Source organism: Amblyraja radiata, chromosome 22 (assembly GCF_010909765.2).
Source record: "Amblyraja radiata isolate CabotCenter1 chromosome 22, sAmbRad1.1.pri, whole genome shotgun sequence".
Taxonomy (NCBI): domain Eukaryota; kingdom Metazoa; phylum Chordata; class Chondrichthyes; order Rajiformes; family Rajidae; genus Amblyraja; species Amblyraja radiata.
In genome coordinates this window covers 30,165,326-30,191,001 of record NC_045977.1, presented here as the reverse complement: position 1 = coordinate 30,191,001, position 25,676 = coordinate 30,165,326, and the positions used below count along the sequence as shown (strand labels likewise).

At 46.1% G+C, this 25,676-nt stretch overlaps 1 protein-coding gene across 1 annotated transcript in view; it reads left to right on the top strand.

The window, feature by feature from the left end:
• Positions 1 to 21,456, top strand: part of hs3st2 (heparan sulfate-glucosamine 3-sulfotransferase 2) — a 71,912-nt gene extending 50,456 nt beyond the window's left edge. Inside the window, exon 2 of the mRNA XM_033040902.1 lies at positions 20,786 to 21,456. Coding sequence (XP_032896793.1) covers positions 20,786 to 21,404 — 619 coding nt within the window. The 3' untranslated portion in view covers positions 21,405 to 21,456. The remainder of the gene's footprint in view (positions 1 to 20,785) is intronic.
• Positions 21,457 to 25,676: the final 4,220 nt, after the last annotated feature.

Sequence of the window (25,676 nt, the reverse complement as noted above, 5' to 3'; positions counted from 1 at the left end):
TATGCAACATGTCCACTTGTGTTCGTATTTTCCTTTACAGGATCACCATAGAAACATAGAAACATAGAAAATAGGTGCAAGAGTAGGCCATTCGGCCCTTCGAGCCTGCACTGCCATTCAATATGATCATGGCTGATCATCCAACTCAGTATCCTGTACCTGCCTTCTCTCCATACCCCCTGATCCCTTTAGCCACAAGGGCCACATCTAACTCACTCTTAAATATAGCCAATGAACTGTGGCCTCAACTACCTTCTGTGGCAGAGAATTCCACAGATTCACCACTCTCTGTGTGAAAATGATTTTCTCATCTCGGTCCTAAAAGACTTCCCTCTTATCCTTAAACTGTGACCCCTAGTTCTGGACTTCCCTAACATCGGGAATAATCTTCCTGCATCTAGCCTGTCCAACCCCTTAAGAATTTTGTACGTTTCTATAAGATCCCCCCACAATCTTCTAAATTCTCTCGAGTACAAGCCGAGTCTATCCAGTCTTTCTTCATATGAAAGTCCTGCCATCCCAGGAATCAGTATGGTGAACCTTCTCTGTACTCCCTCTATGGCAAGAATGTCTTTCCTCAGATTAGGAGACCAAAACTGTATGCAATTGTCCATATTTGTGGCGGGCGGTACACCCTCTATTGCTGAATATTATTATAATGATTTTTATGCTTTGATAACATTTGAGGCCACATTTGGAGTATTGTGTTCCATCTGGGTTACTCTGCTACAGGAAGGATGCTGTTAAGCTGGAAAGAACGTAGAGAAGATCTGCAAGGATGCTGCTGGGACTCAAGGGCCTGAGCCATAGGGAGAGGTCGGGCACGCTAGGGCTTTATTCCTTGGAGCGCAGGAGGATGAGGAGTGATCTTACCGAGGTGCATACAATTATGAGGGAAATAGATAGTGAATACACAGAATATTTTACCCACAGTAGGGGAGTCAAGAACCAGAGGATATGGGTTTAAGTCGAGAAGGGAAAGATTTAATAGGAAACTGAGGGACAACTTTTACACACTGAAGGTTGTGAATATATACAATGAGCTGCCAGAGGAGGTAGTTAAACAAAGCACTACAACAACATTTAAAAGATATTTCGACAGGTACATGGATAGAAAAGGTTTAGAGGGAATCTGTTGAAACTAACTGCAGATGCTGGTTTAAACTGAAGATAGACACAAAAAGCTGGATTAACTCAGTGGGTCAGGCAGCATCTCTGGAGAAAAATAATAGGTGTAATTTCTTGTCAAGACCTTTCTTCACACAGAGAATCAGGGAAAAGGGAAACGAGAGATATAGACAGTACATACACAGGCAAGTGGGACTATTGCAGATGGTCAGCATGGGCAAGTTGAACATCTTAAAAGTGTTAGTTGAACAGCACAAGCTAGTGTAAATTTGTTAAGAGCAGATTTACTGTTCAATTTTATTGATGTTTTTTGAAGAGAATGACTAAAGAGTGGACAGGAGAATGTCTATGATTGTTATAGATTTCCGATGGTCATTTCCGAAGGCCTATTTCCATGTTGTATGACTGTGACTTTATGATAACCTCACCAACTTTATTTTCATATTCTCTTTTGTAGCTCTTACTGTCAGTTTTGTCACCTCCTGCTGTTTTTGCATTTCATCAATTTACAAGGCTCGGTGTCAGTTTCTCCCCATCTGTATGCTTCCGTTTTTGCGATTATGTAGTTCCTTACCTTTGGCCACACGAGACGGTGGATGTTCAGAAGCAGGAGCTGTTTCTGCATCATACCAAATTATTTTCTCTTCCGTTGCCTTATTGTATTTGTATCCATTTGCAGAGTTGTCCAGTTTACCTCAGTCAATAAAATCATGAACCCTTTTAGATAACTGGTAGACTGCCAACCATACCTGGCTCATTAAAATTAAAACTAATTCGGCTTGTTTACAATAGATGCGCTTTAACCCGAAATGTCACCTATTACTTTTCTCCAGAGATGCTGCCTGACCTGCTGAGTTACTCTAGCACTTTGTGTCTATCTTCAGTGTAAACCAGCATCTGCCGTTCCCTGTTATACATGGCGTATTTACATATTGGTTTCAGATCATTATTCTCAGAAGAATACCTTAAATCCATGACAGGATCTCACAATCCTTTATGTTATCCTCATGGAGTTTGAAGTCGTCCATTAAAAATAGCTCATCTAATTTTACCATTTGAGCATTTTGCCATTTCTCAGTTGCTATCAGGAGTCCTACAGACAACTTTTTTTATTCTTAAATTCATTTCTTATTTCTCCCCATAAAGTCTCCTCTGCCTTCTTACCTCTCATTATATTTCTCTCTCACTATTGATGCGGTTTCTACCTTCATCACTCATCCAACTTCCTACCTTTTGTGGCTTTTCATATCTATCCGAGATTTTATATTCTGCTACATTCCCATCTATGTCTCAATAATTGCTTGCACCTTGTACCTTCTAAGTCAAATGTATGCCTAAAATGTGTTCACGTTATTCCTTACAATCTGCATGTTTGTGTTGCTTGGCCCATTGTCCCTCTCCTATCTTTCTATTCGAACGCCTTGCTCAGACATTTATCTTTCCCTTTGTTAAATTATTTTACATTCTTGAAGTACAGTGCCTAAATCACTATTTCTGACTATAAATCCACAATACATTTTTCACCCTGCACCTTCATGACCATTTAATAGTTTAACATACTTTTCCTCGCCCTTTCTACAGCAGTACCACTTCCCACTAACATATTCCTTCCTGTGCATGAACAATTGTTGAGGTGCTGTACAATGGAAGCCCTCTTTCTCACATATGTTCCTGACCACACGCCCACTAATCTAGGCCTCTTGTCACCACTCCAATTTGCAAATGGTTCACAAAATTGGTAATTATGACCATTGTGAGCCTATTCTCCAAACAGGATCTCTTGCCCACATATGACCTCTCGCCCACTCTTCCCAGTGTTGGGGGTCTTGGATAGAATAGAATAGAATAGAATAGAATAGAATAGAATAGAATGCATTTATTGTCATTCAAACCTAGGTTTGAACGAAATATAATTTCTACAGTTTTTTACATTACAAAACAATCCAAGACCCACACTTAACACAGTTTACATAAACATCCATCACAGTGAGTCTCCAACATCTCCTCACTGTGATGGAAGGCAAAGTCTTTATCTCTTCCCTTTGTTCCTTCTCCCGCGGTCCAGCAGTCCAACTGCAGTGTCGAGGCGAACTGGGGCTCCGATGTTAAAGCCCCCGGCGGGCGATGGTAAGTCCTGAGGCCGTTTAAGCCACGCCGGGCGATGTTAGGCCCCGGCTCCATGTCCTTAAACCCGCGATTCCAGCGGGAGAAGTCGCCGTTGCGGAGCTCGGGAAAGCGGTCTCCCACCAGGGACTTGGAGCTCCCGATGTTCCTGTTCACTGGGCCTGCGGCCGGTGCCTCCGAACTCCAAAAGTCGGGTCGCAGCTGCGCGCCACCACAGCTCTTCCCGCTCCGAAGTCGGCCAGCTCCGCGATCTCAGTTCCGCAGGCTCTGCAACTGGAGCCCTCAGGTTAGTCCCGGCCGGAGGTCGCCGCCGGCTCCACGATGTTAGGCCCAACGACATCCGAGACCCGATAGGGAATAGTCGGGTCCCCGCACAGGGAAGAGATTTAAAACGGTTTCCCCCACAGCTCCCCCACCACCCCCCACATATACATAACTATAAAAAAATAATAAAAACGAACTCAAGACATACATTTAACAAGACAAAAATAAAAAAAGACAGACGACTGTAGTCCAGCCGCTGCCGTTAGGCGCTGCCACTCCCACTGGATCAAAATGAAGGCTTTCACTCCATTTTTATTATCCTTTCAATACAAACCTAGGCATCTTCTTTCAGGCACATCAAGCATAACACCACATAGGGGTCTTTGACCCTGTTTTTTAAAAAGATGCTCTCCGTATACGTAATGATGGAATGCTGCACAAATACCGCTATACTTTTCCCACCCTCTCCACTTGCACTGGAGTACTGCTCCAAAGTCCCAAGGCCAGCATTCTGACCATCTTATAGTCATTATTATTTTCCTTACGTTGCAAGTCTACCAGGGCACTGCCACACCCATTGAGACCATTGTGGGCTCCACCTTTCCTTGAACATCATTGCTGGCTTTGATTTGTTCTTTTCATGCCTTTCGTTCATTTGTTCTTTTCATGACTGTTAACTACTTAGATTAACATAAATCACCTTGAGCTTTGGGGAGAGATGGCAGCATGTCATTGCCCTTCTGCAGTGAATTCCCACTTCACACGAGCTCTCAACTTCATACTGTGTTTGAATCAGATTCTTATTTAGACTCACTAGGTGGGACAGTGTACAGTGTGGAGTAATTAGTGTAATGTTCGTCCTTCATTAGATGCTCCATGTGTCCAGGGAATTGAAATAATTTAATTGCCACACAACCAAGGTCGGTGGTATTTAGGTTGCCAGCAGCGGTACAATAATAAAGAACACAACCACAATAAAAATTTTACACAAACATCCACCACAGCATTCATCACTGTGGTGGAAGGCACAGAGCTTGGCCAGTCCTCCTCCATTTTCCCCCGTGGTCGGGACCACCACCCTCCACAGCCGTTGCTGCGGGCGTCCAGATGGTAAGGGACAAAGTCAAAGTCAAGGTGAGTCCAGGATCGGCTCTTCCCAACCAGAGACCGCGGCTTCAGGCTGGTGTAGGCCGCAGGCCGGCGGTCAAAGTTTTAAAATACCTGCCGTGCCGCAGCCGGAAGCACCGCAGTCTGCAGGGCCGGCGGTCGAAGCTCCCCTCCAGGGGAGATGATAAGTCCATGCCGGACCCGCGGTAGAAGATTGCCGCGGGCCGGCGGTGGAAGCTTCTTCCCCCCGGGTCCCCAACGTGAGATCCCGGCTGTAGACGCCGCACCAGCTGGAGTTCTGCAGACCGCTGCTTCAGGCTGCCGGCTGCCGCGGGCCAGCGTAACGGAGCGCTCCCCTCCAGCGAGGGCTCACCCGCTCCGCGCCGAGAGTCCACGCTGTGCCCGCCGCTGAAGCTCCGGGCGCGTCTCCGGGAAAGTCGGCGCCGATCCTTGCTGTTAGGCCACGGGGGAGGCGGCCTGAAAAAGTCGCCTCTCCATGGAAGAGGCGGCCGAAACGGTTTCCCCCTCACCCCCCCCCCCACACCACCCACCACACATAACACACAAAGAAACATTCAAAACACACTTTTAAACATACTAAAAAAATAAAAAATAAAATAAAAAATGGAATGGAAGCCCTCCAGTAATCTTACTGCAAAACCTTAGTGTAATTATTCCAAGGCAGCATGCGGGCAACTACGATGCTGCCCTTAACCTCATTACTGCCATTACTCACCCCCTTGCACTATTTCCGATGGTGTTTCTTGGAGCAGGAACTTCTTGATTCCCAAGACGTTTTTGACAATCGCAGGATGTCTAGTTTAGTTTAGTTCAGAGATACAGTGTGGAAACAAGCCCTCCGTCCCACTGAGTCCGCGCCGACCAGCGATCCCCGCACAGTAACACTTTCCTACACACACTAGGAACAATTTACATTGTTACCAAGTCACTTTGCCTACAAACCTGTATGTCTTCGGAGTGTGGGAGGAAATTGGAGCTCCCGGAGTAAACCCACCCACCCAGTTTCAGGGAGAACGTACAAACTCCAGCACCCGTAGTCAGGATCGAACCCGGGTCTCTGGCGCTGTAAGGCAGCAACTCTACCACTGCGCCACCATGCCACTCACCATGTCCTTAGGTGCATTACAGCCAATTACGTATTTTTGAAGAGTAGTCATTGTTATGCTATCCAGAAACATGGCGGGTTCACCCAGCTCCCAAGTTCTAGAGCAGTGATCACATCATCTGCTGTTGAGAGCCACCAACAACACTTGTTCACAGTTCATTCATTAGATGTTATCCATGGCTTCTTCAGGGCAGCACAGTTACTGCTAGTCTCATGATTCCAGAGATCTGCATTCAATCCTGTCCCCTGGTGCTGTTTGCGTGAAGTTTGCACATTCTCACTGCGACCAGGGGAATAGATCGGGTAAATGCACAGAGTCTTTTGCCCAGAGTAGGGAAATCAAGAAATCCGGAGAGAATTGAGTGGAATATGAGAGGCAATAAAAAATGGAATTAAGTGGGATTACGTAATGGTGTCAATAATTGGTGGACTGACGGTGACATGTCTGCTGTAAAGCTCAATGTCTCTCCATCTGTAATCAACCAACTCATTTATTATCATTTCTAAACTAGTATCAACCAAATTATTTGTCTGATTGTGTCTTTGATTTTAAACTGAGGAGTATTTTATTCAAAAGCCATTCAAGGACAGAATCCAGAAATTTTCATCCAGAATCCTCTCCCCCTTCATTTCTCCTCTCCTCCACCAAGCCCACCCACCAGCCTACACTGAGGCCTTGAGATTCCCATTGTTGGGTAGGAATTGACAGACGGGAAATGAGCCGTGCTTATCAACATAACCTTGCTCTCAAAAAACATAGGTGTGTCTTTAATTATCAGAAATAATCTTGTGCACTAAGAGGTCTTTTGTATCAATGTTGAATCATTGTAGTTTCCTGACAAACATTAATGGAAGTGACGAGTGTTAGTATTAGACGTTAAACCTTTAGACTTTAGAGATACAGCGCTGAAACAGGCCCTTCGGCCCACCGACTCTACGCTGACCAGCGATCCCGACTCTACGCTGACCAGCGATCACCCCGTACATTAGCACTATCCTATGTATTAGGGACAATTTACAATTTTAATGAAGCCAATCAACCTATAAACCTGCACGTCCTTGGAGTGTGGGAGGAAACCGGAGCACCTGCAGAAAACCCACGTGGTCACAGGAAAAATGTGCAAACTCCATACAAGCAGCACCCGCAGTCAGGTTCAAACCTGTGTCTCTGGCACTGTAAGGCAGCAGCTCTAGTGCTGTGCCACTGTGCCGCCCCATTATAATGGAGCTCAGTGGCTTTAGCACCACAAGAACTCTGAATGTATAAAAGCCAGCTAGTTGAAGTCACTTGCCACAAGCATAACTCCATCACAGTTGTATCCATGATACAGTGGGCAGAACTCCGAGTGAGATGGAAATGGGCTTATTTCAAATCTAAAAGCATAAATTCATCGCTCGGCATTAGAATGGTTGAGGTACAGTAGTGACAGAGGGGTAAAATCGAGGAAGATCTACACTGTCAGAAGGAAAGAAAAGGCGTACTGCACTGTTGGAGGGGCGGCAGCACTGAGAAAGGTACACTGTCAACATGGTATCACTGGTGGAGTGCAGCTTTGTCAGATAGTGCACCGCACTGTCTAAAGGAAACATTGGGAGCTCTGCACTTCAGGGGAGCACTATTCAAGTGCTGCATTGTCAGAAGTAAAACTGAGGGAGATCTGAATAGATAGAGGGCAGTACTGAGGAATACTGCATGTCAGGAGGCAGTCTGGGAGTGTTCTGGATTATTGGGGGTAGAAGTGAGGGAGAGCCATACTAGGGATCGTACTGAAGGAGAGATGTACAGCCAAACAGCTGGTACCCACAGAGTGGTGCTCTGTCGTAGGTCAGTGCTAGATTATCAAAGCTGCAATATTTTATGTGAGAAAAAAGATACAAAGTGCTGGATTAACTCAAAAGGTCAGGCAGCATATCTGGAGAACGTGGATGGGTCGGGATCCTTCTTCAGACTAATTGTAAGAGTGGGGGGGGGGGGGGGGGGGGGGTGTAGAAAGCGGGAAGAGTAGGGGGGCAGGACAAAACCGGACAGGTTATTGGTTACTGAAGAAGGGTTTCAGCCCGAAACGTCGCCTATTTCCTTCGCTCCATAGATGCTGCTGCACCCGCTGAGTTTCCCCAGCAATTTTGTGTACCTAGGTTATTGGTGAATATAGGTCTCCTTCTCCTGAATTTTATGTGAGACTTTAAACTTGGATGCTGTCTGCTCTTCCGCTATTTTTTCCCCCAATAAAATTAACTTTTAATTATACAATGTAGTGATGTGGGAGGGCTGGTTTGATGATTCAAAGCTCCGTGTGTGATGGTGACACCAGTGGAGATACATTCAGAGAAGGCTGGTCTCTTCATGTGGAAGAGAGCTTGGTCTGTGTGGGTGATTGGTTCATGCCCACACAGTGGTATCGGTGAAGCTTGGTCCTGGGTCTCCCCACCAGAATGGACGCAGGCGATGCGCTGTGCAGCTGAGAGAAGAACAGAGATACAGAGAAAACAGATACAGATACAAATTCAAAACAGCGGTGAATGTGGATGTCTGGATGGGTTTGATCAAGGAATTCTGCACAGTAGGAATGAATGAGTAGAGATTCTATCTGGTGAGAGTGAATGAGTAGGGGGTTGGTTCAGTGTAGCTCATGGTCCAGTGCGGATCTGCATAGCGATAATGATTGGGTGGACGTTTGTTTTTAGTTTAGTTTAGTTTTATAGATACAGCACGGAAACAGGCCCTTCGTCCCACCGAGTCCGCACCAAACAGCGTTCCCTGCACATTAACACTATCCTGCACACTAGGGACAATTTACATCTCTGCCAAGCCAATTAGCCTACGATCCTGTATGTCTTTGGAGTGTGGGAGGAAATCGAAGATTTCAAAGAAAACCCACGTGGTCACGGGGAGAACGTACAAGCTCCGTACAGACATCACCCGCAGTCGGGATCGAACCCGGGCCTGCGGCACTGTAAGGCAACAACTCTACCGCTACGCCATCGTGCCGCTGTGGTTCTGTACAGCCAGAATGACTGGTGGTGGTCTCGTTCAGTGTGGATCTGTGCAGTAGGAGTAAATGGGAGGATGGGGAGGGGATCTGAAATTCTGTGCAATCTTGATCCAGTGTTTTTTTTCCCCCGATATCCAATCTGTACAACAGAAAGAATGGGAACAACTATCTTTTGATTGCTTCTGTCGAACATGAGAAAATGGAAAGAAATACAATCCCTCTGCGCCATAGTGAACCCAAAAGGAAGGGAACCGTATTAATTTAATTTATTCCATCACAAAATCTTGACTTTTCTGCAAGCCCAACTCTTTGTCCATTTGTTTCTCAATGGTTCAGTAGTTCTTGTCATTATCATTGAGGTACAATGAAATTCTTTTTTTGCATACAGAGCAGGACGATTATTGTGTAGGAAGGAACTACAGATGCTGGTTTACACCGAAGATAGACACAAAAAGCTGGAGTAACGAGTGGGTTAGGCAGCATGTCTGGAGAAAAGGAATGGGTGACCTTTCGGGTCGAGACCCTTCATCAAACTGAGAGTCAGGAGAGGGGAATGAGAGATATGAAAGTCTCTATGAAAGCCATGATCACATTGAATGGCTGGCTCAAAGGGCCAAATGGCCGCCCCTGCACCTATTATCTATTGTCTATTGAAAAGGTGTATGGAACAAATGAATGAAGGATCTGCAAAAGGATAAATCAAAGCCAGCAATCATGATCAAGGAAAGGTGGAGCCCAAATGATCCATTGTTGGCTGTGGAGAAGGTGATATCAAGTAGATACAAACAATGAAACTCAGCAGGCCAACAGTGAAACTAGTACAGTGACTAGGGTGGGGGAGGGACGGAGAGAGAGGATTACTTAAAGTTAAATAAATCAATATTCATACTGCTGGGTTGTAAGCTGCCCAAGCAAAATATGAGGCACTGTCCCTCCAATGTCCATTTGGCCTCACTCTGACAGTGGAGGAGGCCGAGGATAGAAAGGTCAGTGTGGGAATGGGAAGGGGAGTTAAAAGGTTTGGCAACCGGGAGATCATGAAGGCCAAGGCGGACTGAGCGAAGGTGTTCAGCGAAATGACCACCCAGTCTACGATTATTACCTTGTAATTATCAAAGGTATTTGCACTGTGTCGTTGGCAGGGAGATGGTTAGATATTCTCCTATGGAAGTGGTCAATGCTTGGCTGCTGTGGAATGTATCTAATTTGCCAAATAACACCCAAGACTGAATGGTGTCTACAACTTGGTGTAGGTTGTGTAATGAGAAGTTGCAAAAGTAATGGAACATTGTGCAATCATCTATATGCAGACTGTCAAGCATATTATACACATCGTTAGTTTCCCACCAGCCTTATTTATGAATATGGTCCATACAGACACAGCCATAAAACAGTGTCATAAAACACTGGCTCTTTAATATTTCTGCAGGTGCTCAACATCCAAGCTTAACTAATGAGGTTCATCATTCCTGAAAGGTGGGACTCAGAAGATTGAGGACCTGTTTGAAATGTTCTGGGATAAATCCAATTAATACCCATAAACCAAACAAATATTTACAGCTAATAAGAGAGCATTGAATGCGGCAGAAATGTTAAAACCAATGAGATCAGGTTCAGGTACATATCCAAAGACAGACAGGTATGTAGGTAAATTGGCTTGGTAAATGTAAAAAAAAAAATGGCCCTTGTGTGTGTAGGATAGTGTTAATATGCAGGGATCGCTGGTCGGCGCGGACCTGGTGGGGTGAAGGGCCTGTTTCCGCGCTGTATCTCTAAACTAAATTAAACTGAAAAGGGTGTTGTAGGAGCCACGTTTATAACTAGTCTGGTGGGAAACTAGTGTTGAAACCCACTCCATTCCCGTGTCCTTGCAGAATTGCAGTCTGCACATGGAACCCAGATGGGCTAATACTTGCTGACATTCAGGCAATCAAAGTACAGAATGATATCTTGCCTTGCTGTATAATTTTCAGAGAAATGTCATCCTCAGTGAAGGATACTGTCTCCCTTTTTGTTTAAATTCCCAGGTAGTTAGTCCCTCCTGGGGTGTTACTCTGTGAAAGTTTGCTACCCAAGAAGATAAAACATAGAACAACACAGCACAGGAACAGGCCTTTCGGCCCACGATGTCCGTGCCAAATCTACAGATGTGCAGTAGAAAGATAGAGTGCAGACACAAAAATAGCCTGGATTAATTAAAGTGGTAATGAATTAAGTTGGTGCAAGGAGAAGGTAACAAATCTTACATTGTCCTTGCAACCATCTCTGGTTAAAGGTGAGTGCGTTGCCTCCATTCAGCTCCAAGAACAATTCACGAGGGGGTTATTTCTGCTCCCAAGCCAAGCAGGCTTGTCAATTGCTACCCTACCATTTCACAGGGTTAAAAGGCACAGCAGCTCACTGCATCCTTGTTTCAACGGGAGAGATTCACTCTCAGCTGACGACTCTCCTGTTCAGTGTGTACCTCAGTGTCACTTCCCCGTTGTATCACAACCGGATGTGTTATTTCCTGTTACATTAATCCCCAATGTGGCATTCCATGGCTGCATTACTCTGAGATCTATTGCTCCCCGAAGTACTGTTCACAAAGGAATAATGTCCCTGCTCTGTTACCCTCTGATGGATTGCCCCCTGCTCATTATTCCCAGCAGTGTTTCTGCCTCTGCTGTGATACTCAATTTTATTCTATCTGCGTGGCCCCCTGTGGTGTTATTCCTGATGGACTGTGCCTGTCCGTACTGTTCGCAGAGGTATGCGGTCTGCAGCTCTGTAAACGCTTTGATGGATTGTCCCCTGCTCATTATTCCCAGCAGTATTTCTGCCTCTGCTGTGATACTCAATTTTATTCCATGTACTGTTCGTGGCCTCCTGTTGTGTTGTTCCTAATGGAATGTGCCTGGCTGTACTTGTACCCAGGGGTGTAAGGACCTTTGCTCCATTACTCTCCTCTGATATCCCCCTGCTCTCTTACGATACCCACTACTCTATATTGCTCGGTTGTGTGGGAATGCAGTCTGAAGAAGGGTTTCGGCCCGAAACGTTGCCTATTTCCTTCGCTCCATAGATGCTGCTGCACCCGGTGAGTTTCTCCAGCATTTTTGTGTACCTTCGATTTCCCAGCATCTGCAGTTCCTTCTTAAACACTCTATATTGCTCAGTGTGCATTCTCCAGTACGTGACAGATTGCTCCCGGCTGCATCATTCCCATGGAAATGAGGGATACTGCCTCCCGTATTTATTCCCAGGTAGATGGTTCCCTCCTGGAGTGTTACTCTCTGAAAGTTTGCCACCTAAAGAACAGAGAACAGTGCAGCACAGGAGCAGGCCATTCGGCCCACAATGTCCATGCCAAATCCACAGAAGCGCCGCACAAAGCATTTTATCGTGATGCATCACAGCCTGGTTTGGAATCAGCTCCACCCGAGATCGCAAGAAATTGCAGAGAGTCATAGACACAGCCAAGACCATCACACAAACCAACCCGCCTTCCGCTGACTCCATCTATACTTCACGCTGCCTCGGCAAGCCCACCAGCATAATCAAGGGCCAGTCACCCTCTTTTCTCCCCTCTCCCATCAGGCAAAAGGTACAGCATTTTGAAAATGCACACCTCAAGATTCAGGGGCAGTTTCTTCCCCGCTCTTGTCAGGCAACTGAACCATCCTCCCACCAGCTAGAGAGCAGTCCTGACCTCCCATCTACCTCATTGGAGACCTTTGAACTGTCTTTAATCGACTTTTTCAAACTGCGTGTTATATCTTGCACTAAATGTTGTACTTTGTCCTTTATCTACGGATGGCTTCATTGTATTCCTGTATAGCCATTTCTTTGACTGGATAGCACACAAACAAAAGCTTTTCACGTTCCTCGGTTAAAGTAACAATAATAAGCTAAACGAAACTGATGCCAGGTTAAACCAATCTCGTTTGCCTGCAGGTGATCCATATACCTCCATTCCCTGAATTTTCATGTCCTATCTAAAAGCCACTTAAATGCACTATCGTATTTACCTCACCTCCCAGTGCTTTCCAGGCACCCACCACACTCTGTACAAAAAAACCTGCCCACACATCTCCTTCACATTTTGCCCCTCTCACCTTAACCCATGCCCTCCAGTCCTTGGCATTTCCACCTTGGGAAAAGATTCTGACTGTCTACCCTATCTACAGTAGGCCTCTCATAATTTTATATACTTCTATCAAGTCTCCCCTCAGCTTCCGACGTTCCGGAGAAAACAATCCAAGTTCGCTCAATAACTCACAGATACTTGGATTAAACTCCATCTGCCATTTCTCTCTCCATTTCTGTAACTAATCTCTATTCCGCTGTATTCCATACTGTCCACACCTCCACCACTTTTGGTGTCATTCACCAACTCATCTACATTTATGATCAAGTCGTGTACATATATCTCGAAACAACAGCGGTCCCAGCACAGATCTTTGAGGAGCTCCACCGACCATAGGCCTTCAGCCAGAAGAACACCCTTCCACCACAACCCTCTGTCTTCTATGAGTAAACTAGTCACTGTGGATCCCATGCATCTTAATCTCCTGGATCAGCCTACCGGGAGGGACTTTCAGAAATACGTTACTAAACTCCATGCAGATAATATCCACGGCCCTATCCTCATCCATCACCTTCGTCATCTCCTCAAAAAACTCAATCAAGTTCGTAAGACATGACCTTCCGTGGACAATGTAATAATTAACCCATTCTCTTCCAAATGTGAGCAAATCCCACCCCAAAGAATCCTCTCGAATAGCTTCCCTACCAATGAGGCTCACTGGCCTGTAAATGCCTGGATTATCTCTATGTCTCTTCTTGAACAAAGGAACAACGCTGGCTATCCGTCAAACATCCAGGACCTTGCCTGTGGCTGGGGAAGGAACAAGGAGCTTCATCGAGGTCCATGCAACCTCCTCCCTTGCCTCTCTCAATAACCTGGGATAGATCTTTTCAGGCCCTGGGGATTTTTCCACTTCAATGCACTTCAAGAGACCAAACATCACATTCTTGATTTCAAACTGCCCCAGCAGATTAATATTGATTAGTACTGATTTTACTGTCCACCATGCTCATCTGCTTGGTGAACACAGATGCAAAACATTCATTTACCACCTCACCTACATCCTATGACTCCAAGCCTAAGTTTCATCCTTTATCCTTGACAGGTCCTGCCTTCTTCTTGGTTGCTCTCTTGTTTTTAATGAACGCAGAAAAAGTCTCCCGTTTTTCTTCAATCCGACTCGCTGGGATGACTGAGGGAGGGGGCATTAGCTACAGGGAGAGGTTGGACAGACGGATAGTTTTCTCTAGAATGCCGGAGGTTGAGGGGAAACCTGATACAAGTATATAAAATTATCATAGTTGTAGAATAGGTAGACAGTTGGAACCTTTTTCCCAGGCTGAAAGTATCAAATACTAGAGGGCATAGCGTTGAGGTGGCAGGGACAAAGTCTAAAGTTTTTGTTATGTAAAGGGCGGTGAATGCCTGGAATGCACTGCCGGGGATGGTGGTGGAGACATATATGACAGTGGCATTGTAGAGACTTTTACATAAGCACATGGATATGCAGGGAATGGAGGGATATGGATTATGTGCAGGCAGAGAGAGTTGGTCTTGGCCTTAGGTTCGGCACAGATAATGTGGGCCAAAGGGCCTGTTTAGACATAGAAGCATAGAAATTAGGTGCAGGAGTAGGCCATTCAGCCCATCGAGCCTGCACCGCCATTCAATATGATCATGGCTGATCATCCAACTCAGTATCCTGTACCTGCCTTCTCTCCATACCCCCTGATCCCTTTAGCCACAAGGGCTACATCTAACTCCCAGTTTCTCTGCTGTATTGTGATGGACCAGTCTTGTCAAGTAGTTAAGAGACTGTTTTTTCTGCTGATAGGTGATGGATACATGAAATAAACTCCCAGTGAATATCAGTGACAATTCTTGCCTTTGCAGCAGTCCTGGGTCAAAGCTTGTGAAAGGAAATCGAAGGATCAGTAAACACCTCTCCACTGTCTAGAGAGTGTGTGTGGCTGAGCCACTTCACTACAGGCTGTATATGAGGGGATGATTATGCACTGACGCTGTTTGAAACGGCGGCTCAGCTGCTGCCTCTCAGCCTCAGTGACCCAGGTTCGATCCTGACCTCCGGTGCTGTACACGTGGAGTTCACACATTCTGTCTGTGGCCTCGTGGGTTTCCTTCAGGTGTTTCAATATTCCTCCCACGTCCCAAAGACGTCCAGGTTGATTCATCATCAACTTCGTTGAAAACATTAGCGATGCAGTGGTGCTGGTTTCCAACGGGAACGGTGACGGACGCACCACGCATCTCTGTCCACCAGTTCCTGCGGACTTCCGCCGCTGGAAGTATAGGATTTTGGTGTGTGTGCTTTATCATCATTCCTTACAATGTCGTGTGCGATAGTGATCGCGACTTCTATTGAAGTGTGGATGGGCGTTGGCTCACTAGAAGCTCATCCGACCTTTGACAGGTCTTTTTTTTGGTCCTGCTGGGGGTCCACAACCCCTTCCTCACCTGGCAAACCAGGTGGGGGAGACGGTTTAGTCGCTGACTATCTGACCATGGAGCAGGTAGCACGGGATTACATGGTACCTGTGGTGGAGGGAACTCTCCCCGACCTGGTTGTGGTAAATTGCCCCCAATATGTAGGTGATGGGAAGTAGATTTGGGGGGAATTTATTTGAATGGGGATGGGCGGGGGGGAATAAAATGAAATTAAAATATAATTGGGTGGTGGATGGTCAGTACAGACTTGGTGGGCCGAAGGGTCTGTTTCCATGCTACATGGCTTTATGACACTTCTGTCAATAAATTTGTTCATGGAACTGTAATTAAATGCAGGGGAGACTGTAGCAAGTGGAAGTGAGTGGGGTTCAGGGATTGCAATAATGTGAGGAGCGATCTCAGTCCTACATTAAAGTGAGGCTGTATGTGTAGGAAGGGACTGCAGATACTACTTTGCACTGAAGATAGACACAAAATGTTTGAGTAATTCAGTGTGTCAGGCAGCATCTCTGGAGAAAAGGATTACATAGGTGACGTTTTGGGTGAGTCCCTTCTTCATTTAAATAGTGGCGGCGCGGCTCTGGCTGCAGCGGCTCTCCGGCAGTCCTGTTTGTTTTGTGTTTTTTGGGTTGTTTATTTTCGTTTTGGTTAGTCTAGTTTTGGTTTTTAGTTTGTGTTTTTTGGGGGGGGGGGTTGAAACGGGGCTTGCTGTCTCTCCCTGCGGGGAATGCGACTTTTTTGTCGTATTCCCCTTCTCTGCCTCCGTCTGCGCTGAGGCCTAATGGCGGAGCTGGCGACCTCGAGGCTCAGGAGGCAGAGCCCGCCAGGACTCGCACTGAGCTCGCTCCCGTGAGGACGGCCCGGCTCGGGGCTGGAGCAGGGCTTCCGTGAGGGGCTGTGACGCTACCGTGAGGACGGCCGGCCCGAGGAAGGAACGGTGCTCCCGTCGGAGTGGCCGAGCTCGGGGAGGTACGGCGTTCCCAGCCCGAGGGAGGAGCGGCGCCCGGTCGGGGCGGCCCAGCCCGAGGGAGGAGCGGTGCCCGGTCGGGGCGGCCCAGCCCGAGGGAGAAGCGGCGCCCGGTCGGGGCGGCCCAGCCCGAGGGAGGAGCGGCGGCCTGGCGCGAGGCTGAGACGGTGGCAGTACTCACGTGAGGGCGATCCGGCTCGGGGCTGGAACGATGCTCCGGGGGCTGGGACGGCAGTTCTGGCGGCGGTGGCCTGAGACCGGGGTTCGGCCGCGGGCCAGCGGCTGCGTCAGCAGGTCTGGTGAGCGGCAGCTTCGACCACCCCGGGCCGCGGTGTTTGAGCCGCGGGACAGGTTTTAACATCGCCCGGGGGGTACCGCCTCAGCGCAGAAGGAGAAGAGGAGGGAAGAGACTGCAGCCCTAAGACTTTTGCCTCCATCACAGTGAGGAGATGTTGGGTGGACTCACTGTGGTGGATGTTAATATGTGTTTATTGTTGTTTTTTATTGTATTGTATTGTATGTATGACTGCTTCAATTTCGTTCAGACTTCGGTCTGGATGACAATAAAAGGCTATCTATCTATCTATCTATCTATCTATCTATCTATCTATCTATCTATCTACATTAAAGTAAGGCTTCTAAGACCATTCCATCTATCTGCCCGAGCCATTTTATGTACATCCATCGATGCTGCAAATCCAACAGCTCTCCGCTCAGTCCGCATCAGGGAACTTCCAAGACTGTGGAATTTAGCCCCTGTGCCTTTAACGCTTTGTTCCTGACTGGCAATGATCATTCCCACCCCTGCACGGAATTCGCCAAATAGCACGCACAATGTAGGTTGGAGATTTCCCCATTATTTCTGAAAAACAAGTGAGAAGAATCCAGATACAGTCAAGGCTTTGGCAGGCCAGGGTAATACTGGATGGACATACACTGAGATTATAGGAAGAGGGGAATGCTGTTGGGAATAAGGAGTTGGTCAGTTGATGGATAACTAGAAGTCAAAATCTAGTTAGGGCGATCATATTCTAGAACTAGAGGTGGCACGGTGGCGCAGCGGTAGAGTTGCTGCCTGACAGCGCCAGAGACCCGGGTTCGATCCTGCTTGCGGGTGCTGTCTGTACGGAGTTTGTACATTCTCCCTGTGACCGCGTGGATTTTCACCGGGTGCTCCGGTTTCCTCCCACATTCCAAAGACGTACAGGTTTGTAGGCGCGGACCCGGTGTGCGGGCAGACCTGTTTCCAAGCTGTATCTCTCAAGTCTGCAGTCTAAAGATTATATACTGATTCCCAGAAAGTAAGAGGCAACATAAAGAAATTACAGATGCTGGAATCTTGAGCAGAACTGAAAGTGTCGGAGGAGATCATTGGGTCAGGCGGCATCTGCGGTGGGAATGGACAGGTGACGTTTCGGATCGGGATCCTTCATCATCCGGATTGGAGTAGGGTTGTGAAAGCTGGAAAAGGGAGGTTGGGGCAGGACAAAGCTGGGCGATTGATAGGTGGATGCAGGTGGTGTTGGTGGGGGGGAGGGGAGTGCGATTGGCAGATGGGTGGAGTAAGTGACAGGTTAGATATGAAAAGGAGACAAAACTGGAGAAGGAGAGAAGAGGATTGAACTATTAAACCAGACGGAAGCAGATAGGTGAACGAGGACAGGGATGGGGCAATAGAGGAGGAGGGGGATAGTGGGAGCAATTGTGAGCTCAAGGGTTTGGGGAGCACAGGAAAGAGAGAGGAGGTAAGGAGGGTTTTACTTATAACTAGGGAAATTCACTGTTCATACCGTTAGGTTGTAAGCATCTCAAGTGGAAGCTGAGGTGCTGTTCCTCCAGTTTGCATATGGCCTCACCTTGGTAAAGTAGGGAGGAGGTGCAAATGTGGGAACAACTGGAGGTGAACTTTGATTAGGGATGTTGTGATACAATAGTGGCAGGGAAGGTGTGCGGAGATAGTGTAGAGGAGCTAGAGATACATAAGGTGGGCGTAGTTTTGTCAGATGCGCATTTATGTGGATCTTTTCTCAGCCTTTGGAACCTCGGGCAGCTTTAAATCCCATTAATTATTTCTAATACTGGATCGCTGTTGAAATGGAGGAAATGTGGCCATGAATTAGCTCACAAAATACTTCAGAGGCTTCAAAGTGATTATTTCTAGATTGCCCAGTTCACTGACGTTGGCTGGGAAAAAATTTGTAGCTAAGGCAACACGGCTAAAAGCCACCGACTGTTGCCACTGGATCTTTCAATACCTACACCTGAGAGGAGGCAGGGTTTAATAATTGCTCATTTGCTTCATGTTGCATTGAAATGACAGCCTAGACTTTGTGCTCAGTTCCCTGTGTAGGTTTAGGTTGATTATTGCCACGTCTACCGAGGTACATCAATGCAATCAAGTATAGACAGAGCAAACACAGAGATACTGAGCGCAGAATGCAAGGCAGAACTGACTCATTGTAGCACATGAGTTCCTTAAACAATGTCCACAATGGGGTACAGGTGAATCAGACAGTTCCCTAGCTATGGAAGGTCTGTTCAGAAGCCTGATAACAGAGGGAAAGAAGCTGTTTCTGAGTCTGGTGATGCGCACTTTCACCTTCTGCCGGACAGGAGCAGGGAGAAGGATTGACTGGGGTAGGACAAGTCTTTGATTTTGTTGGCTGCTTTTCTGAGGCAGCATGAAGTGCAGATGATGGGAAGTCTGGTCTCTGTGATGGACTGGGCTACACCTATAACTCTATGCAATTTTAAGTGGCAGAGCTTTTCCCAAACCAAGCTGTGAAAAACAAAAGCTTTTCACTGTACCTCGGTACGTGTGACAATAAACTAAACTAAACTAAACTGTGATGCAAACCCACCGTATGTTTCCCTTATCCCTAACCAATCTGAAGAAGATCTCAACACAAAACGCACCCATTCCTTCACCCGCTGAGTTTCTCCAGCATTTTTGTCTACCTTCGATTTTCCAGCATCTGCAGTTCCTTCTTAAACAACATGCTGCCTGTCCCGCTGAGTTACTCCAGCTTTTTGTGTCTACCTTCGTGCATCTGCAGAAGTTCATAGGAGTCACTGGAGACATGGAATGGGACGAGGCAATGACCTTCCAACTGGGGCTCAATGAGCTCACCTAAGCAAAAATACTTCAATAGAAAGGTATTAGAAAGCATCCACCAGGAATGTGGCCAGAAAGGGAAGTGTGATTGGGCTAAAACAACACTGATGGGATAAGGTTTAATGAACTAAACACATTGGGCAACAAATACTCAGTCCAAGGATAATCTCTGCGGTTGTGGCTAGCAGAGGAAGAACAAGGAAGCGTTGCTGTAATCCAATCGCTTCAGAAGGAAGTCAGTATCACATTTACAGTTCAGCAGTCAAATTAAATTTGAAATAGAAGATTCATTTAACCCTCAAACCAGCATTTGTCCTTCAGGATTTAAAATCAAAGTGACCATCTCACCGAAGCATGATTGTCGGTCACAAATAGAACACTGAAAAGTTAGTTAGTTAGTTTAGTTTATTGTCACGTGTACCGAGGTGCGGTGGAAAGCTTTAGTCAGTGGAGAGACAATGCACGATTACAGTCGATCCGTTTACAGTGTAGAAATAGAGATTTAAGAGTGTGGAGCGATGGAAATATGTGATTGTAAAATCTGCTTCTGTGGCTAGCATGCAAATAGTTGCCTGGGTTGGGCGCTATCTTTATACTGACCCCATGACTAACACAGAGCAAAGATTGTCCAATCATCTGTCTCTAGGTCCATGAATAAACTCCTCATCGTATATTCTAGCCCCTATTCCCCTGATGCTGAATTTCCTTCGATATCCATATATCTTCCACGCAAAAAGTATTTTTCGTTCAATTCTTTTCAAATCTGGGTTGAAAATATTCCTAGAGTATGAGGAATCAAGAACCAGATGACATATGGTTAATGTGAGGGGGGGGGGAAAGATTTAATAGGAACCTGAGGGACAACATTTTTACACAAAGGGTGGTAGGTATATGGAACGAGCTGCCAGAGGAGGTAGTTGAGGCAGGTACTATCACAATTTCAAAAAAACATTTGAACAGGTAGATGGATAGGAAAAGTTTAGAGGGGTATGGGCCAAACACAGATAGATTGGACTAGTGTAGATGGGGCATGTTGGTTGGCATGGGCATTGGGCTGAAGGGCCTGTTTTCGTTCTGTGTGATGCTATGCGTATTGTTAACCTTTTTAGTCAAAGGGTGATACATCTGTGGAATTTATTGCCACAGACGGCTGTGGAGGCTGTCATTGGGTATTTTTAAGGTGCAGAATGACAGATTCTAGATTAGTAATGGTGTCAGGGAGAAGGCAGGAGAATAAGGTTGAGAGGGAAAGATAGATCAGCCATGATTGAATGGTGGAGTAGACCTGATGGGCTGAATGGCTTAATTCTGCTCCTATAACTTATGAAATTATGAACCGTGTTCACCTTCCATTGTTTTAAGCAGCCTGGAGATAATTTCATAGATTGCTGGTGAGTTTTCTAAATCGTGTCCCTTTTGCTTTCAGAAACTTGATGCCGAAGACGTTGGATGGCCAGCTGACCATGGAGAAAACGCCCAGTTACTTCGTCACCAGGGAGGCACCAAAGCGCATCTTCTCCATGGCAAAGGGCACCAAGCTGGTGGTGGTGGTCAGGAACCCAGTGACCAGAGCCATTTCGGATTACACACAGACACTGTCCAAGAAACCCGAGATTCCCACCTTCGAGGTGCTGGCCTTCAAGAACAGGACCCTGGGCCTGATCGACGCCTCTTGGAGCGCCATCCGTATTGGGATCTACGCCTTGCACCTGGAGAACTGGCTCCAGTTCTTCCCCCTCTCCCAGATCCATTTCGTCAGCGGGGAGAGGCTCATCATTGACCCGGCCGGAGAAATGGGAAAAGTCCAGGACTTCTTGAGCCTCAAGAGGATCGTCACTGACAAACATTTTTACTTCAACAAAACCAAGGGATTTCCGTGCCTGAAGAAACCTGAGAGTAGCAGCCTGCCAAGATGCCTCGGAAAATCTAAAGGAAGGACTCACGTCCAGATAGACTCAGACGTTATTGAGCAGCTAAAAGAATTTTACAGACCATATAATATAAAGTTTTATCAAATGGTGGGACAGGACTTTCGATGGGACTAACTGTTAGCTGAATTACACTTTGAGAAAATAAAGGAAATAACATTTATAAATCTTGCACCATACTCACCCAAGTGGTTTGTGATGACACATACAGTGATGACATCCAAGTCCATGGATATTTTTAATGCGGAGATCAACAGATTCTTGATTGGTACGGGTGTCAGGGGTTATGGGGCGAAGACAGGAGAATGGGGTTGAGAGGGAAAGATAGATCAGCAATGATCGAATGGCAGAGTAGACTTGATGGGCCAAATGGCCTTGTTCTGCTCTATAAGTTATGAGCATGATACAAGCCAGGCTGTGCCAGAGCTCACATGATGGGGCCCTGAGGTTCGACAGAGAGCTTAAGGAGCTCCCTCCTGCAATGGGATTTAGGGAAGTCACTGCTGCAAACAGAAACAGATACTGACCAATAACAAGGCAACCATGGGGGATAGCACAAACAAACCATAGGACCCAATGCTGGTCCCGCCACTAGAACACCTGTAGCAGAAACCATTGTAGGGGAAGCCTTTGGGAAAACAGGACCAACCACTGGACCAACCACTGGCCCATCCACTTGTGGAGAAACTGAATGTGCAAGGGAAGTCCATTGGGCAAACAGAATTGGGCAACCATAGGGGAAGGCTACTGAAGTACCTGCAGGGGAAATTAATGGACAAACCAGATGAACCACTGGGGTAAGAGAACAGACAAGTCAGGCAAGACACATTCACACATTCACACAACCACAGAATAGTCACAGCATGGAAGTCACTTAGCCCATCAAATCTATATTTGCTCTATGTCAGAGCGATTCAGCTGATCTTTCCCCCCACGGCACGGTGGCGCAGCAGTAGAGTTGCTGCCGCACAGCGCCAGAGACCCGGGTTTGCTCTACGGGTGCTGTCTGTACGGTGTTTGTATGTTCTCCCCGTGACCCGCGTGGGGTTTCCCGTTTCTTCGCACACTCCAAAGGTTTGTAGGTTAAGTGGTTTGGTGTCATTGTAAGTTGTCCCTAGTGTGTGTAGGATAGTATTAAACCCCTAATCCTGCAAATTCATGCCTTTTTGCATGCCTGACCCCTTTGAACATTCACATGAATGATTAGTCTATCCCCTCCCTGACTTGAAACACATCCCCTCGACACCCTCGTAATATTCTCTACCACCTTAGCTTCTCCAGTCTATCCCCTGCTTCACCTTTTAGTAAATCTCGTCCACAACTCCTTCTCTTCAAAAACCTTGACACCACTCCTAAAATGTGGGTCCCCACTACCGGACACATTACTCCAGTTAAAGCCAGCCCAGTGCTTTATGGATGCTTGCTGAGATGTTCATATAGATGTTCACTATCTTGCTCTTGAACTCTCTGCCATTAATTATAATCCATGTAATGCATGGGCTTCGCTGACCACTTGCTTGACCTGCCCAGCCGTTTCCAACAAACCATACTCGTACATCCCCAGATATCCCAATTCTTAAACACCTTTTTAAATTGTATCCTCTAGTTTATAATTCATATTCTCGTGCAACCTACAAAATGCAACCTGTCATGCTTTGTAATATTAAACTTTATCCATCACCTTTTCACCCATTCCAACAGTCTGTCGATACTTTCTTGACACTTATAGCTATCCCTGTCAACATTTGCGATCCTCCGAGTTTTCTACATATTTGGAAATTGTGTCACATAAGCCCAAGCTTCAATTATTAAAATACGTTAAAGAGAGTACTGGTCCTAGTAATCACCCTGGGGAACTCTACTGGATTCTTTTTTTTCCAGGTCAAATAAAATGATCTTTCACCAACAATGTTTGTTCCCTGCTGCTTAACCAATTTTCTATCCACACTGCTACAGCCCCTTTCAGTCCACAATCTTAAATCGAGATGACAAGCCTATTGTACAGCACTTTATCACTTGCCATAAACACACAAGTTGATTACAATTCCACCATAAACCTTCTCTGTCATACAGAGGCACAGAGTCATACAGTGTGGAAACAGGCCCTTCACCTGAACTTGCCCACACCGATAAACATGTCCCATCTGCACAAGCCCCACCTGCCTGCATTTGGCCCATATCCCTCTAAACCTGTCCTATCCATGCATCTGTCCAATTGTTTCTCAAATGTTGCAATTGTACCTGCCTCAACTACCTCCTCCGTCAGCTCGTTCTATACACCCACCACCCTTTGTGTGAAAAAGATATCTCTCCGGTTCCTATTAAACCCTTCTCTCTTCACCTTAAACCTATGTCCCCTGGTTCTAGATCCCCCTTCTAGTTTTCTGTGTGTTTAGATAGATACATAGACTGTGTATCTTTGTAGACAGATAGATCTATTCCTCACATGATTGTATACACCTCTAGAAGATCATCCCACATCCTCCTGCGCTCCAAGGAATAGAGTCCTAGCCTGCTCAAACTCCCTATAGCTTAGCCCTGGCAATATCCTCATAAATCTTCTCTGCACCCTTTCCAGTTTGACACCATATTTTCTATAACATGGTGCCCAAAACTGAACACAATAATCTAAATGCAGCCTCACCAACGTCGTATAGACCTGCAGCATGACTTCCCAACCTATGCTTCTATACGCAATACTCTGACCGATGAAGGCTTCATCTAAAAACTCTTATTGTTAATTAGACACAATTTTCCTGGAGTAAACTGGGCTAACCTCTGGAACAATGACAGAGGCATTCTCTAAGTGAACCACTGAGAGATGCAATGTCAACCCCTGGGCTATTCACGTGGGCTACAATAGCGATTAGCATTAAGGCAATCACAAGGGCAAACAGTAGTATTCACGGATCAATGAGGAACAGGCATGAGGGCACACAGCCAGGCAACAAGATTAACCACTGGAACAACCAGTGGCTTAACCTATGGGGAAACTACTGGAATACCATTGGGGTAACATTTTTCACATGGGCATCCAAATGACCTTTTTGAAATGATGTATGTTGTATTGCACCAATATTTTTGAAGTGATCATGCTGGTCACCAGAAGACATACAGACACTTTCCCATCGCAAGATAGCACTCGCACTCCCATATAAAGAAGTGATTGTGTGTTCAGGCCTCTCCTTCTCTCCTGTCATTGATTTTTCACCTACATGGATTATTTTACTGCAACTATTAACCTATCTTTACTACTCCCTGTGGGTGTTTCAGTTATCACAGGTTTAATTATCTTGGGCTTATTGCTCCAGAATCCACCGCTGTATGACCGCTATATATTATTTTTCTCTATATTCTTGGCGTGTGGGTCTGTAATTATAGCTGGTGTGCCTTCTGATACAGAGTATCCTGTTTCAGAGGGAAGAGTCAATTGCATTGGGTTTCGACTAAAGGCCCGAAGCAGGTAAGAGCAGCAGCTTTCCGGCCCCAAAGGACATCGGTGAACTCTGTCATGGGGCATCTCTATCAGTTGTTCACCAATTTAGGAAATACCTGTACTTTAATTGAGATTTTTTTTATTTTATAACTGAAACGTTAACTCTTTTTCTTACCATAACAGCCACCTGACCTGCTCAGTCCCATAGAATGTTTTTTTTAACTTTTAACACAAAGTGCTTTAATGAGATTCAAACTCTGGGATAAATACGAATTTGGTTGGAATGTATAAAAAATAGGCAACACCGAGGTAGGCAGGGATATAGAATGGTCAGGGAAGACTATAAACTTACGATATTACCCAAAGTCAGGATCACGCCAACTCATCTCCCCAATACTCTGATGGCGCAGCGGTAGAGCTGCTGCCTTACAGCGCCAGAGACCCGGGTTCGATCCGCTGTCTGTACAGAGTTTGTACGTTCTCCCTGTGACCGCGTGGGTTTTACCCCGGTGCTCTGGTTTCCTCCCACACTCCAAAGACGTACAGGTTTGTAGGTTGATTGGCTTGGCATCATTGTAAATTGTTCCTAGTGTGTGCAGGATAGCGTTCACGCATGGAGTGATCACTGGTCGGCGCAGACTCAGTGGGCCGAAGGGCCTGTTTCTGCGCTGTGTCTCTAAACTAAAATAATAGTTCAATGACAAAATTGCAATTGTGTTCTTTCTGGCAGGAATAATTTAAAATGTATATATTCCAAGAAATTAGACTGTACCCATGCAGGTGCGCTTAAATATTCAATTAATTTTCTCCCCTAAAAAAACATTAGTCCATTGTTCGGTTATAGAGTCATAGAGTTTGGAAACAGGCCCTTCGATCCAATTTGTCCACACCGACCAACATGTCCCATCTACACTAGTCTCACCTGCCTGCCTTTGGCCCATATCCCATGTCAA